Source organism: Tamandua tetradactyla, chromosome 6, assembly GCF_023851605.1.
Source record: "Tamandua tetradactyla isolate mTamTet1 chromosome 6, mTamTet1.pri, whole genome shotgun sequence".
Taxonomy (NCBI): Eukaryota; Metazoa; Chordata; class Mammalia; order Pilosa; family Myrmecophagidae; genus Tamandua; species Tamandua tetradactyla.
This window is the reverse complement of record NC_135332.1, coordinates 50,144,854-50,162,421: the sequence shown is the minus strand read 5'-3', so window position 1 is coordinate 50,162,421 and position 17,568 is coordinate 50,144,854. Positions and strand designations below refer to the sequence as shown.

At 37.2% G+C, this 17,568-nt stretch overlaps 1 protein-coding gene across 4 annotated transcripts in view; it reads right to left on the bottom strand.

Annotated features, from left to right (window-relative positions):
* The window catches only part of NF1 (neurofibromin 1), a 354,325-nt gene that overhangs the window by 52,838 nt on the left and 283,919 nt on the right, over nucleotides 1–17,568 (bottom strand). For all 4 annotated transcript variants that reach the window (XM_077165250.1, XM_077165251.1, XM_077165252.1 and 1 more), the window contains 3 exons: nucleotides 3,397–3,829; nucleotides 2,463–2,803; nucleotides 9–211 (listed from right to left, as the gene is read on the bottom strand). In XM_077165250.1, coding sequence (XP_077021365.1) covers nucleotides 9–211; nucleotides 2,463–2,803; nucleotides 3,397–3,829 — 977 coding nt within the window. The remainder of the gene's footprint in view (nucleotides 1–8; nucleotides 212–2,462; nucleotides 2,804–3,396; nucleotides 3,830–17,568) is intronic.

Here is a 17,568-nt window from a genome sequence, read left to right as displayed (position 1 = left end):
TTACTTACTAGATTTGCTAAATCCAGAAATACACTCTTCCAAAAATTCTAAGGTGAGGTGTGGCTCATTGGCTGCCAGTGTCTTACTAATTGAGACAATAAAGAGGGTGTTGTTGGCAGGGATACATAAACCTGATGTCTCTAGTAACTGGCCCTCGATTTTTAAATTAAAGGTACAAGTTAAGGCACACAGAAGATTATAGGCAGCTGACCTAGGAGAAAACACAAATGAAGTTGTTTTAAAACTTATTTTCTCTTATAATTCTAAAAAGTTTTCATAACATGCAGCTTGTGATTCTATAACAAAGCATACTCAACTATTTTTAAATTTTATGATCAATGAGAAACAAGATATTACAATTTTATGGTAAATCTAAATACTTCTGGATGACTTAGGGATTTTTAAGTAGACCTTCTTGACATAACCAGAAGAGCACCAGGCAGCTTCTAAGCCAGCTGGGCATAGGCCATCCTAGGAGACATTTCATTGGGACATAAAATATGAGAGGTTTATGGTCCTAAGGTAAGTTAGAATAAGATGTTTCATGTTTTTAATAAGCGAAAACTCAAATTGTGGTTACCCCTCCCACTAGTTCAAGTTACAAAAGAGATTATGAGCATCAGAAAGAGTCAGCCCTTCATTAAATAAGAATGTCAAAATCTTTAACTAGCATCTAATGAAATTCTGGGTATCCTACAAGTTACACTATAAACTGGGGCCAAAAACAATATTTCCTTTTCTGACCTCCTTCCATTGTAAATAACCATGAAAACCAAAAGCCTGTAAAAAGTTGTAAGATCCAGGTTCCATTAGAACCAAAACTCCCTTACAAATGCCTAAAAATATATTTAAACAAATTTAAAACTTAACACTGAATTTAAAAATAAAAAATTTTCCTGTATCTTCAGTAAAAAAAAAAAAAAAAAGTTAAACTGCTCAGTAAATTTCAAATTTTCTTCACCCCTGATTTTCTGCCATGCTTATATATATTTATGCCACAACCATATAGAGATAAAAAGCTACTGAAATTTAACTTTGCTTAAAGCCTTTACCCCTCAGATGTCATGCTTCAATAAAAAAGCAGAAGTTGTCAGCTTACTTTATTTCACTAAAGAATAATGTAGGTTCACTCAGATGAATAATTCCTAGGAGAATGTGAGCATTCTTCTATGAGGAACTTAGAATTGGAAATTAAAGGCAGGTTTACAGCTCCATTTTCCAAAATGAGAATATTAATGTTACTGTCTCTAAGTTTATGTATATTGTACTAATTCCCAGGAATTCTGAATTATGCCTTCTTAACATTGAATTTAACTCTGTATATTTCAACAAGCTATAATAAGATACTGAAAACCAAGCATACACAAAATTTTGCATACAATTTCTGGGAGTTCTTGGGTCCCATGAGACCTATTGAGGTAAAAAATTCTTGTGGAAGATTTTTTATTCTTTCTTTCTTATTAAATAAAGGCAAATGTAAAATCCTAAAAGGTCTGTGATAAATCTTGGGCTATGTAATATCCTAGGGCAGATTTTCTAAAGCTAGAACACTCCAGGATACTCGGGACAAAGAATTTTCCTAACATAAAAAGGAGAGGAAGAAAGAGGAAAAGGGGTGTGAAAAGATGCAGGCAGGAAAGGAATAGGGCTGGGGGAAAAGATAATATTTTTTGAGCATAAACTATTTGCTAGGTATTATACTATATTACCCTACATATTTATTAAACCTTTGTAGCTCTACAAGGAAGGCATTGTTACCTTCATTTTATAACTGAGGAAACACTGTTCAGAAAACTTTACTACTTTGCCCACAATCATACATAGATAGAAAGTATATCTAGAGTTAAACCAAATCTACTGACTCCAATAGGCCATGCTCTTTCCAAATCCACATACTAATTATTAATCTAAATAGAACCAATTATATCACGCTCAGATCACATCTATATTCTTTTAAGAATTTTGTTACAGTGACACAAGTGGAAAGTATGTAATAATGGTATTGAGTTATTGAATATTAGATATTCTTTTATCAAACAATCACAATCTAATTTGACTGTTGGGAAACTTAATAGTGATAAACTTCTGAAGACAGGGAAACTTAGAGGACTCTGAGGAGGAGAAATTTAATTTAGAGGTAGACTTAAAAATGATTTTTTTTTCTTTTTAAAAAGCTACTATGTTGTCTGTTTCAAATGAAAGTTTCCTGGAGAAAGAATATGTATATATATATATATATAAAATACATATACATATACATACATATATATATATAACCTATATACATATAGGTTTAGTGTGAGTCATGCTAACCAGAATTCCATAGTTCATGTGAATACCCCACAATGTGATGAAGTCACATTGGTTAACCAACACAGCATACCTTCCCTTAACAGTATTAAGGTAGAGGTTGCTTTAAAAGCTTATTAAATAGTTAAATGGTCTCATTCTAAAAGACCTACCGTAAACTAGGGTCCGAGCTGCCTAAATTCAGTAATGCGATGTTCAGCAGGGTTCCAGGGACATCTTTTGGCCGAATTTTGGTGTGCTGGGGGATGGAGTCAGGCTGTGACAGCTCCCAGCGGGTCCGGATATGAATGATGGACTGGACGATGGCTTCACACTCCTGGTGCATGAAGGTGAGTGGTGTGCCCTGGTTTGCAATGGTTAACGTGAACTGGTTCTCATCCACTAGGCAGATCTCTTCAATTTCCGAGGCATAATAGATATCGTTAAGAAAGACTGACTGTCCAAGGACTTTTGTTCGCTCTGCTGAAGTTACCTGAACAGCAGTAGAACCAACCTGGAAAGTGGTGGTGAGGGGGTGGGGTGTAGAAGAATTAAATCCTATTATACTGAATTCCAGGCAGCTTCAAAAACCAAACAAACAAAACTGTGTTTGCCATTCAAGGCAGTGTTACCACCATTCTATGTTTAACTGGATTCAATAATTATTGTGATAAATGCTCTCAAAAAGAGACTGCAAATGTCAAAACATATTTCTTTACCATTTTGCATTTAAGAAAGGTCAAGAATCCTATAGACAATAACTGATTTTATCCTGAAGGTTTATCTTCCTCATTTTGCAAAAAGCACACAGCAATAAGAACTCTGACCAGGTAATTTCTACTCTCCATCTTCCTACCATTGACTGATACATAGCAAATTGCTCTCCCTACAAAACTCTCTTGCCTCCAACCCAACCTAGAATGTAAATAAGAATACACCTCTCACATCTTCCACAGGACTTCTGAGGATAGAAATCTTGGTCTTCAGTATATCTGAAATTACTTTACATTGGACTCACTACTATAGGGACACCTAGAGAGGGTAGGATGTAGTATGGCCTATGAGGATAGGCAATAAATCATTTACAAAACAGAGTATGAAACTTACTTTAATAGAAACTTTGGTATCTTTGTGAGCTAGCTTGAGAGCATTGTGGAATACCTTCAGGTCCTCTTCTAAAGCCAAGGTGGCAGCGGGTAGTTTCTGTTGTTCATGTTCTATGTGCTCAGCCAGTTTCCCAGGACAGTCTATGAAAATAAGCCTTTTGCTGCCTTTGAGGCCAGTTAGCAGCCGCTCATGATACTTGGTATACTCCCTGACCCAGGAGTTACAATTATAGATGTAGACTGCAGAGACATTGTCATAAGCAAAGCCAGGAAAAACAACAAACCACTTGGAGAGAAAATCTGTTTTAAAGCGATTGCTAGGCCCAGTGTGAGTAAGGTCCACTACAATTTCATATGGCTTTGCATAATATGGCTTTAAAGTCAACAAGACATGGTATATCAGCAAGTCGCCATTGATTTGACCAGTCTTAAACCTAAGGAAAATGACAAAAAGAACACAGATTATTAATGGAGTTCTGAATAAATATACAGACACCATCAATCAGTTTCATTCCTTTATTTTCTGATTAGTTCTTTCTAGGAAACTACCAATAATATAATAATTATATAGAGTCTGGATCCATTTTAAAATTAGTTGTTTTTTAGACATTGAGAAATAAAAGGGGGAAACTTCTGGGGAAGATGATAGAATAGGGAGTCTCGGGACTTACTCCTCCTCCAAAAACAGCTAATAACAGGCAGAAGCTGTTTGAAACAACTGTTCTGGGGATTTGGAGGCCAGAAGAGTACTGTACAGCATCCAAGGAAGAGTGGGATGAAGAAACCTAGAAACTGCATTAAAAAACTATAAGTAACTTGCTCCACTGCAGCTGTTCCCCACTCTCGAAGTGAGCCTGGTGGCAGCTGTGGACAGTGAGGGACATGGAAGCCCCGCATGGCCAGGCACTGATCACAGTTTTTGATCGGTGAATTTGGATTGCTGGGTCCCAACTATGAGCTACTGTTTTAGCCTGCCCCAGACAGGGATGGCTGTGGGCGGGCATTGTTTCAACCCTGCCCAGGACAGTAGTGGAGGGGGTGAAGGTTTAAACACTCAGGGCCTCTTAAGGGTTGCAGAGAACAGTTTGCTGAAGAGTACCATCTGCTGAGCAGATCAGGAAAGCACAGCTTTGGGGAGCCATCAAAAAGGGATTTTGGTGTCTCTCCAGACCCTCTCCCCAGAGCTCTTTGGAACTGGTCTGTGGCCCTTTCACGGGTCTCTGGCCCTGTTTTGGCTGGGAAAAACTGACTCAGGAAAGTCTTCTGCAGGGTGACTCTCCTCTCAGAATCTACCCTCCAGGCAAAATCAACTAGAGGCAATGAAAGGAGGATTAAAAAACAAACAAACAAAAAACTATAGAGGCAAAACAAAAACAAACAGAACAGATTAAGACTCTTGGAGAAGGAACAGAGGAAAAGAAGCTTTCTCCTGGAGGTGAAACAATTGTATTGCACACCCAGGGCAAGAATCAGACAAAGACCTGAAAAAATCTGTTCAGTTAAATATAGATAATTCTAAAGGTCTAGAATAAGTTGAACCAAGCATCAAAGAAGAGTTTTAATACAAAGCCAATCAACAATAAAACCCAAGGCAAGAGAGAGAAACTGACTTTCAGAGTAAATTCATCAAGATAATCAGACACCTAGACATGAGCAAAAAATTATAAGCCATTCTAAGAAACAGGAAGATATGGCACAAAGAAACAAACTAAAACTCTGGAGGAGACACAGAATTTGGAAAAACTAATTAAAAATGTTCAAATAAATTTACTAAATCAATTCAAGAAGAGGAAGGAAAGTATGGCTAAAGGGATAAAGAATATTTAGAAGTCACTGGTTGGGCATAAATATGTATGAAAAGAAACATAACAGAATTTATGGGAACGAACAGCACAGTGGAAGAGATTTAAAAAACACTGGAGGGAAGCACTAGACCTGTGAGGCATGGGGTTGTGCAGTCACCAGATGCGTCTCCAGTGTGCCAATGTCTAAACCAGCCAGAGAGACTCTAAAGGGATGTGGGCCATGCTGCTGGGGCTGGCAAGGGTACCTAGTCACCCAAATTGGCTGAAAACTTCTGAATCTGCCATCTGGCTACTGGGAACTTGCTGAGAGCCATGGTGGCTTCAGGCTCAGAGTTGGGGTAAAAGTGAAGGCAACAATGGGTACTGGGAAATGGACTCAATACAATCCCAATTAGAATTCCAACAGCCTACAATGCAGAAATGGGAAAAGCCAATTAACAAATGTACTTGGAAGGGTAAGGGGCCCTGAATAGGCAAAAACATCTTTAAAAAGAAGAACAAAGTAAGCTACAGTGTTCAAAGCAGCATGGTACTGGCATAAAGCTAGACATACTGATTAATGGAATTGAACTGAGAGTTCAGAAATAGACCCACACATTTATGGTCAATTGATTTTTTTTGGGGGGGGGGCGGTGCATGGGCCAGGAATTGAACCTGAGTTTCCAACATGGTCAACTGATTTTTGACAATCCTGCCAAGTGCACTCAACTGGGACAGAACAATCTCTTCCACAAACGGTCCTGGGAAAACTAGATATCCATATTGTAAATAATGAAAGAGGACCCCTATCTCACACCTTATATCAAATTAACTCAAAATGGATCAAAGACTTAAATATAAGAGCCAAGACCACAAAACTCCTAGAAGAAAACGTAGGGAGGCATCTTCAAGAACTTGTGGTAGATGGTTGTTTCTTAAACTTTACACCCAAAACACAAGCAATGAAAGACAAAATAGATACATAGGACCTCCTCAATATTTAATACTTTTACAGTTCTAAGGGCTTTGTCAAAAAGGTGAAAAGAAAGTCTACTCAATTGGGAGAAAATATTTGGAAACCACGTGTCCAATAAGGGCTTAACATGAAGAATATACAAAGAAATCCTACAACTCAACAATAAAAAGACAACTGAGAGTTCCGGGTCAAGATGGAGCTTAACAACGGGGGCGTTTTAGTTCATCCTCCAGACCAACTACTGAATAACCAGAAACAGTACAGAACAGCTCCTGGGGCCACGTCAGTGACTAGACACACAGCGTACCCCACTCTGGACAGCTGGACCGGCTGCGAGCATCCTCCAGAACTGTGAGTTCCCAAAGCTGCGGCGGCCAGTGCCCACGCCCCCACCCCCTACAGGCCACTTCCCAGAGGGAAAGGAAAGGACTTTACCAGCAGCAGGGACTGGGCACAATCAAACGCCAATGTGGAACTAATTAACAAATTCTGACTACTAAAAATAGGCCCCCAGCTTAGGTGAACCTGATCAAAGCAGAGGTTGCTCATTTTTGCCCCAGTGCCAAGGGGGCAGGACTGACAGAAAAAGGGGGAAAAAAAAAAAGAAGGAAACAGAGGTTTTTGTGGCTGTGTATCTACAAAGGCTTGACTGTCTCCGGATACAGCGGCAGGACTTTTCAGGCTGCAACTGCCCCAGGCATAGGCAGAAGTGAGCTCTTTTGGGGACTTATCTGGAGCTTGTGCCTTCCCCAGGGGAGGGGTGAAGCCCAACTCAGGTGGAATCCCTCCATCAAGGAGTTCAGACCCCAGGGCTTGGTAATTTGAACCCATTAAAACCAGTCTACAACCTCTCCTCTGTCTCCATCATGCCCCCAGCAGGGAGAGTCTGCCAAAGTTAAAGGCACCACATCATCCTATGCTGGTGGGACCTGCAGTCAGACAAGCGCCACACACAGGGCAGGATAAGAAAAACAAAGTCCAGAGACTTCACAGGAAAGTCTTTCAACCTGCTGGGTCTCACCCTCAGGGAAAACTGATGCAGGTGACTTTCCTCCTGATAGGAGGCCAGTTTGGTCTGGGAAAATCTGGCTGGGGTATATAATATCTAAGTAGACCCTCCTAAGTGTATGGGGGGTGGGGGAAGGCACCACATAAGCAGGGCAAGAAACAAAAGAACGAGAACTGAAAAATTCTCCTCTGTTAAACAAAACTTAAGCTAAAGGTCCAGATAAAGCTGAATGGAATGTCAAAGAACAGATAGACAACAAATTCATCCAGCAAGGAAACCCTAGATAAAAGAAGTAAAAGCAATCTCCAGAATAAACTAATTAAGATAATTAAATGCCTAGACGCCAGCAAAAAATAATAAATCGCACTAGGAAAATTGAAGATATGGCCCAGTCAAAGGAACAAACCAACAATTCAAATGACATACAGGAGCTGAAACAATTAATTCAGAATGTATGAACAGACATGCAAAACCTCATCAAAAACCAAATCAATGAATTGAGGGAGGATATAAAGAAGGCAAGGAAAGAACAAAAAGAAGAAACTGAAAGTCTGAAAAAACAAATCACAGAACTTATGGGAATGAAAGACACAGTAGAAGAGATGAAAAAAACAATGGAAACCTACAATGGTAGATTTCGAGAGACAGAACATAGGATTTCAAAACTGGAGGACGGAACATCTGAAATCCAACAAGAAACAGAAACTATAGGGAAAAAAAAGGAAAAATATGAGCAGGGACTCAGGGAATTGAAAGACAATATGAAGCGCACGAATATACGTGTTGTGGATGTCCCAGAAGGAGAAGAGAAGGGAAAAGGAGGAGAAAAACTAATGGAGGAAATTATCACTGAAAATTTCCCAACTCTTATGAAAGACTTAAAATTACAGATCCAAGAAGTGCAGCGTACCCCAAAGAGAACAGATCCAAATAGACATACTCTAAGACATTTAATAATCAGAATGTCAGAGGTCAAAGAGAAAGAGAGGATCTTGAAAGCAGCAAGAGAAGAGCAATCCATCACATACAAGGGAAGCCCAATAAGACTATGCGCAGATCTCTCAGCAGAAACCATGGAGGCGAGAAGACAGTGGGATAATATATTTAAATTATTAAAAGAGAAAAACTGCCAACCAAGAATTCTATATCCAGCAAAATTGTCCTTCAAAAATGAGGGAGAAATGAAAACATTTTCAGACAAAAAATCACTGAGAGAATTTGTGACCAAGAGACCAGCTCTGCAAGAAATACTAAAGGGAATGCTAGAGACAGACACGAAGACAGAAGAGAGAGGTGTGGAGAAAAGTGTAGAAAGGAAGACTATGAGTAAAGGTAAAAAGAAGGAAAATTAGATATGACATAAAACCCAGAAGGCAAAATAGTAGAACAAAGTATTACCCATGCAGTAATAACACCGAATGTTAATGTATTAAACTCTCCAATCAAAAGACATAGTCTGGCAGAATGGATAAAAAACAGGACCCATCTATATGCTGTCTCTACTCAAAGGACACGAGGCCAAGGACACAAATGGACATTTACACACCAATGTTTATAGCAGCATTATTAACAATTACCAAGAGATGGAAACAGCCAAAATGTCCATCAACAGACAGTTGACGAAACAAACTGTGACATTTACATAAGATGGAATATTATGCAGCTGTAAGACAGAATAAAGTTATGAAGTATGTAACAACATGAATGGACCTTAAGGACATTATGCTGAGTGTGATTAGCCAGAAACAAAAGGATAAATACTGTATGGTCTCATTGATATGAACTGACATTAGTGAATAAACTTGGAATATTTCCTTGGTAACAGAGACCATCAGGAGATAGAAATAGGGTGAGTTTAGGGTAATTGGAGCTGAAGGGATACAGATTGTGCAACAGGACTGAATATAAAAACTCAGAAATGGACAGCACAATACTAGCTAACTGTAATGTAATTATGTTAAAACACTGAATGAAGCTGCATGTGAGAATGATAGAGGGAGGAGAGCTGGGGACATAAATGAAATCAGAAAGAAAGATAGATGGTAAAGATCGAGATGGTATAATCTAGGAATGCCTAGAGTGTATAATAATAGTGAAATGTATGTTTTGAACAAAGGTATGTCATTATTGCAGGGTGCTGAAAACAGATGATAATTAATACTTTAAAATGTCACCTTATGTGTGAGACTAAAGCAAAAAATGTTGATTTGTTACAAAATTTATATTTTGACTAGAACATTTCCTAATATAACTCATGTAGATAGTTTGATTGAATGTCATAAGTACTTGGAATCTCAGGTAGGACATGAGATTTTGTTGGTTTGTCCAGAGTGATGCCCCGATGAATCCCAGAATGATTTGATCAGTGACTGGAAAAGTATTTGCAAGCCCCCTTCAGGGAATGGTGAGAGTGGGGAGAAATTCAACTTCCCCAAGTTGAATTCTTGATATTCTCACAAGCAGTGTGGACAACCAAAACTATAGGCTGAGCCCCCAGTCTTGGGGTTTGTTCATATGAAACTTAACCCCACAAAGGATAGGTCAAGTCTACTTAAAATTTTGGCCTAAGAGTCACCCCCAAGAGAGCCTCTTTTGTTGCTCAGATGTGGCCTCTCTCTCCAGCCAACATGACAAGCAGTCTCACCACCCTCTCCCTCTCTGCGTGGGACATGACTCCCAGGGGTGTGGACCTTCCTGGCAACGTGGGACAGAGATCCTGGAATGAGTTGAGACTCAGCATCAAGGGACTGAGAAAAACCCCTAGAATGAGCTGAGAATTAACATCAAGGGATTGAGAGAACCTTCTCAACCAAAGGGGGAAGAGTGAAAGGAGACTAAGTGTCAATGGCCGAGAGATTCCAAATGAGTTGACAGGTTATCCTGGAGGTTATTCTTATGCATTAAGTAGATATCACCTTGTTGTTCAAGATGTAGTGGAGAGGCTGGAGGGAACTGCCTGAAAATGTAGAGCTGTGTTTCAGTAGCCATGTTTCTTGATGATGATTGAACGATGATATAGCTTTCACAATGAGACTCTGTGAATGTGAAAACCTTGTGTCTGATGCTCCTTTTAGCTACTATATCAACAGAAGAGTAGAACATATGGAATAAAAATACATAAAAGGGGGAACAAATGTTAAAAAAAATTGAGTTTGAAATGCTAGTGATAAATGAAAGCGAGGGGTAAGGGGTATGGTATGTATAATCTTTTTTTTTTTTCTCTGTTATTGTTTTATTTCTTTTTCTGTTGCCTTTTTATTTCTTTTTCTAAATCGATGCAAATGTTCTAAGAAATGATGAAAATGCAACTATGTGATGATATTAAGAATTACTGATTGTATATGTAGAATGGAATGATATCTTAATGTTTTGTTAATTTTTTTAATTAATAAAAAAAGTTAAAAAAAAAAAAAAGACAACTGAAAAATGGGCAAATGACAAATAGACATTTTTCCAAAGAGGAAATACAAATGGCTAAAAAAGCACATGAAAAGATGCTCAACATCACCAGCTATGAGGGAAATGAAAATCAAAACCACAATGAGATATCAATTCATACCTACAAGAATGGCCACTATTAAACTGACAGAAAACTACAAGTGTTGGAGAAGATGTGAAGAAACAGGAACATTTATTCACTATTAGTGGGAATGTAAATGGTACAGCTATTTTGGTGCTTTAGGAGGCTTAGTATAGAACTGCCATGTGATCTGGCAACCCAGCTACTAGATATATACTTAGAAGAGCTGAAAGCAGGGACGTGAACAGATATTTGCACACCAATGTCCTTATTAGCATTATTCACAATTGCCAAAAGATGGAAACTCAAGTGTCCATCAACAGATGAATGGAAAAACAAAATGTGGTGTGTGTGTATACATACATTTAGGATGGAATATTATTTAGCAGTAAGAAGGGATGAAGTCCTGATGTATGTGACAACATGGATGAACCCTGAGGACATTATGTTGAGGACATATGTTGAAGACAAATATCGTATGATCTCACCAATATGAACTAAATACAATGAGCAAACTTACGGAGTTAAGAGAATGAGAGTAAATAATAGGGGACTGATGCTTAATTTGTGAAGAATTTTTATTAAGATTGAATGCAAATATTTGGAAATGGATAGATGATGATAGCACATTACTGTGAGTGCAATTAACAGAGCTGAATCATTGTGTGATTATGGCTGAAAGAGGAAGTTTAGGATAGTGTATGTCACTACAATGAAAGCTAGAGGATGAAACATGGGACTGTATAATATAGTGAACCCTGCTGTGTACAATGAAGGTGATTAATATAAATATAAGAATGTTTTTCCATGGGCTGGATTAAATGTATGTCACTATCACAAGGTCTTAATAACAGGGTAGTATATGAGAAAAAATACACCTAATGTAAACTATGGACTATAGATAACAGTAATATTTTAATACTCTTCCATAATTTGTAACAAAGGTACCATACCAATGCTTAGTGTCAATAGCAGGGAGGTATAAAGGGTATGGGTTTTTCTTTTTGGAGCAATGAAGAGGTTCTAAAACTGATTGTGGTGGTGAAAGTACAACTTTGTTATTATACTGAGAGCCACTGACTGTACATTTTGGATGGACTGTATAATGTGTGGATAGACAGCTTTAAAAAAAGGGAAAAAAATACACTGGTAGCATATAGCAGCAGATTTGGACAGACAGAAGAAAGAATTAGTGAACTAGATGAAAGGAAAATCGAAATTTTACAGACAGAAAAAGAGTTAGAAAAAAGAAGTAGCAAGAGAAAAAGAATCCATTACATACAAGGAAATCACAATAAGATTAACTGCCAATTTATCATCAGAAACCATGGAGGTGAGAAGACATAATATATTTAAGGTACAGAAAGAGAAAAACTGGCAGCCAAGAACTCTTTATCCAGCAACCATCCTTCAAAAATGAGGGAGAGTTTAAAATATTCACAGATAAAGAGAAACTGCAATAGTGTGTCAACAAGAGACCTTCCCTACAAGAAATACTAAAGGATGTTCTGCAGGCTGAAAGGAAAAGACAGGAGGCTTGGAGGAGAGTTTGTATCAGTAAAGGTAACTAAAAGGGTAAAAGAGAGACAAAAATAAGATATGACATATAAAAACCAGAGGATAACATGGTTGAAGTACGTACTACCTTTATAGTAATAATATGGAATGTTAATGGAGTAAAATTCCCAATCAAAAGACAAAGATTACAGAATGGATTAAAAAAAAAGTATGACCTATCTATATGCTGGGTACAAGAGGCTCACTTTGGATCCAAGGACAAATATATGTTGAAAGTGAAAGGTTGGAAAAAGTATTTCATACAAATAGTAACCAAAAAAAAAAAAAAAACACCTAGGGGGTAGCAATACTAATATCAGACAAAATAGACTTTAAATGCAAAACTGTTATAAGAGAAAAGGAAGGACATTTTATATTAATAAAGGGGCAATTCGCCAAGAAGAAATAACAATAAAATATTTATGCACCTAATCAAGTGCTCAAACATATGATGTAAACACTGGCAAAACTGAAGGGAGAAAGACATCTCTACTATAATAGTTGGAGACTTCAATATACTACTCTCATCAATAGACAGAAAATCTACGTAGAGGATCAATAAGGAAACAGAGAACTGGAATAATGTGATAAATAAACTAGATCTAACAGACATATACAGAACTATGCACTCTAAAACAGCAAAATATACATTATCCTCAAGTGCCCATGGATCTTTCTCCAGGACAGACCACATGTTGTGTTACAAAACAAGTTTCAATGAATTTAAAAAGATTGAAATTATAAAAGCACTTTTTCTGACCATAATGGAATGAAGCTGGAAATCAATAATAGGCAGAGAACTGGAAAATCACAAATATATGAGGTATGGAAAATCGCAAATATATGAGGTATGAACAATACTTAAAACAATCAGTGAATGTTTGCAGATGATATGATACTATATGTTAAAAACCCTGAAAAACCCACAGCAAAACTACTAGAGCTAATAAATGAGTACAGCAAAGTGGCAGGTTACAAGATCAACACTCAAAAATCTGTAGTGTTTTTATATACTAGTAATGAATAATGTCAGGGGGAAATCAAGAAACGAATTCCATTTACAATTGCAACCAAAAGAATAAAACATTTAGCAATAAATTTAACTAAAGAGACAAAAGACCTATGCAAATAAAACTACAAGAAATTGTTAAAAGAAATCACAGAAGACCTAAACAGATGGAAGGGCATACCATGTACATGGATTGGAAGACTAAATATAGTTAAGATGTCAATTCTACCTAAATTGATTTACAGATTCAATGCAATACCAATGAAAATCCCAACAACTTACTTTTCAGAAATAGAAAAACCAATAATCAAATTTATCTGGAATGGCAGGGTGCCCCGAATAGATAAAAGTATCCTGAGAAAAAAAAATGAAGTCGGAGGTCTCATGCTACCTGACTTTAAGGCATATTATGAAGCTACAGTGGTCAAAACAGCATGGTACTGGCATAAAGATAGATATATCGACCAATGGAATTGAATAGAGTGTTCGGATATAGACCCTCTCATCTATGGACATTTAATCTTTGATAAGGCAGTCAAGCCAGCTCATCTGGGACAGAACAGTCTCTTCAATAAATGGTGCCTAGAGAACTGGATATTCATATGCAAAAGAATGAAAGGGGACCCATATCTCACACCCTATACAAAAGTTAACTCAAAATGGATCAAAGACCTAAACATTAGGTCTAAGACCATGAAACTGTTAGAAGAAAATGTAGGGAAATATCTTACAAATCTTATACTTGGAGGCAGTTTTATAGACCTTACCCTCAAAGCAAGAACACTGAAGAAATAAATAAATAAATGAGAACTCCTCAAAATTAAACACTTTTGCGCATCAAAGAACTTCATCACGAAAGTTAAAAGACAGCCTACACAATGGGAGACAATATTTGGAAATACATCAGATAAAGGTCTAGTATCCAGAATTCATAAAGAAATTGTTCAACTCGACAACAAAAAGACAGCCAATCCAGTTACAAAATGGGAAAAAGACTTGAACAGACACTTCTCAGAAGAGGAAATACAAATGGCCAAAAGGCACATGAAGAGATGCTCAACTTCCCTGGCCATTAGAGAAATGCAAATCAAAATCACAATGAGATATCATCTCACACCCACCAGAATGACCATCATCAATAAAACAGAAAATGACAAGTGCTGGAGAGGATGTGGAGAAAGAGACACACTTATTCACTGTTGGTGGGAATGTCATATGGTACAACTGCTGTGGAAGGCAGTTTGGCAGTTCCTCAAAAAGCTAAATATAGAATTGCCATATGACCTGGCAATACCATTGCTAGGTATCCATTCAGAGGACAAGAGGGCAAGGACACAAACAGACATTTGCACACCAATGTTTATAGCAGCATTATTTACAATTGCGAAGAGACGGAAACAGCCAAAATGTCCATCAACAGACGAATGGCTAAACAAACTGTGGTATATACATATGATGGAATATTATGCAGCTGTAAGACAGAATAAAGTTATGACGTATATAACAACATGGATGGACCTTAAGGACATAATGCTGAGTGAGATTAGCCAGAAACAAAAGGACAAACACTGTATGGTCTCCTGATGTGAACTGACATTAGTGAATAAACTTGGACTATTTCGTTGGTAACAGAGACCATCAGGAGATAGAAATAGGGTAAGATATTGGGTAACTGGGGCTGAAGGGATCAGATTGCGCAACAGGACTGAATATAAAAACTCAGAAATGGACAGCACAATTCTACCTAACTGTAACACAATTATGTTAAAACACTGAATGAAGCTGAATGTGAGAATGATAGAGGGAGGAGGGCTGGGGGCACAAATTAATTCAGAAAGAAAGATAGATGATAAAGATTGAGATGGTATAATCTGGGAATGCCTAGAGTGTGTAAGGATAGTGACTAAAAGTACAAATTTTAAAAATGTTTTTGTATGAGGAAGAACAAAGGAATGTCATTACTGCAGGGTGCTGAAAATAGATGGTAATTAATATTTTAAAATTTCAACTTGTGTGTGAGACTAAAGCAAAAAATGTTTATTTGGTACAAAATATATATTTTGACTAGTGCATTTCCCAATATAACTTATGTAGATAGTTGGCTGAACAACGTAAGTACACGGAATCTTGGGCAGGACATGAGATTTTGTTGGTTTGTCCAGAGAGATGCCCCGGTGAATCCCAGAGTGACTGGATCAGTGAATGGAAAAGTATTTGCAAAGTCCCCTTCGGGGAATGGTGAGAACGGGGGAAAATTCAACCTCCCCAAGCTGAATTCTTGATATTCTCATAAACAGTGTGGACAACCAAAGCTATAGGCTGAGCCCCCAGCCTAAAGGATAGGTCAAGCCTACTTAAAATTAGGCCTAAGAGTCACCCCCAAGAGAGCCTCTTTTGTTGCTCAGATGTGGCCTTTCTCTCCAGCCAACACAACAAGCAATCTCACCCCCCTCCACCCCGTCTACGTGGGACATGACTACCAGGGATGTGGACCTTCCTGGCAACACGGGACAGAAATCCTAGAATGAGCTGAGACTCAGTATCAAGGGATTGAGAAAACCTTCTCAACCAAAAGGGGGAAGAGTGAAATGAGACAAAGTGTCAATGGCTGAGAGATTTCAAACCGAGTCGAGAGGTTATCCTGGAGGTTATTCTTACGCATTAAGTAGATATCACCTTGTTATCCAAGATGTAATGGAGAGGCTGGAGGGAAGTGCCTGAAAATGTAGAACTGTGTTCCAGTAGCCATGTTTCTTGAAGACGATTGTGTAATGATATAGCTTTCACAATGTGACTGTGTGATTGTGAAAACCTTGGGTCTGATGCTCCTTTTATCTACCTTGTCAACAGATGAGTAGAATATATGGAATAAAATAAATAATAGGGGGAACAAATGTTAAAATAAATTTAGTTTGAAATGATAGTGATCAATGAAAGGGAAGTTGGTAAGGGGTATGATATGTATAATTTTTTTTTTCTGTTTTCATTTTGTTTTTCTGTTGTCTTTTTATTTCTTTTTCTGAATTGATACCAATGTTCTAAGAAATCATTATGATGATGAATATACAACTATGTGATGATATTGTGAATTACTGATTATATATGTAGAACGGAATGATCATAAAAAATTTTTAAAAATATAAAAAAAAAAAAAAGATTTCACTTCAGAAAAGTACTAAACTTGTTTATGAGATAAATCCCACCAGGGTAAACGGCATTTTATAATATATGAACCAACAAGTAGAGAGCAGCTTTGTTCTTTGTTAAATTTTCTAATGCTTATACTTCTAAAAATTATTTATTTTAATTGATATATATATTATATATTCACATAACATGTCATCATCCAAAGTTTATAGTCAGTGGTTCACAATATCACCATATAGCTGTGCATTTTATCATCACAATCAACTTTTTTTCTTTTTTGTGTGAAAAATAATATATATACAAGAAAAGCAATAAAATTCAAAGCACATCGCAATTAGTTGTAGAGCAGATTTCAGAGTTTGGTATGGGTTACAATTCCACAATTTAAGGTGTTTACTTCTAGCTGCTCTAAGATACTGAAGACTAAAAGAAATATAAATATAAAAAAAATATCTTGAGAGAATGGAAATGAGAATACAACATATTAAAACTTACAGGACACAGCGAAGGCAGTGCTGAGAGGGAAACTTATAGCCCTAAATGCCTACATTAAAAAGAAGAAAAGAGCTAAAAATCAAAGACCTAACCATACAACTGGAAGAACTAGAAAAAGAACAGCAAACTAATCTCAAAGCAACCAGAAGGAAAGAGATAATAAAGATTAGAACAGAAATAAATGAAATCAAGAATAAAAAACAAGAGAATTTTAAAACCAAAATCATCAATAAAATGCACAAACCCTTAGCTAGACTAAGAAAGAAAAAAAAAAGAAGCTGCAAATAAATAAAATTAGAGATTGGTGGTGGTGATGAGGGGCATTACTATTGACCACACAGAAACAAAAAAGAGGAGTAAAAGGGAAAAGACAAACCTCCAACTCAAAAATTTGACCACCATCAACAAAAACTTGCCCATCAGTTAAGAAAAGAGGAAAACAGTGGACATAGGTTAGTTGCCTTCAGGGCCATAAAACTTTGCAGCTGAACAGTTTGTATGAGAATGACTAATTTGAAACTACAGAATGAACAAGAATAGCTTTAATCAATTCATTTATCCAACTCTGACTAGAGAAACTAGTTCAGGAATGAACACATTAATCAAATTAGGACAAACAGGGCCAAAGAGATCCAATTTAGAAGTTTGATTTAAACTGTTAGAACTGAGACATTTT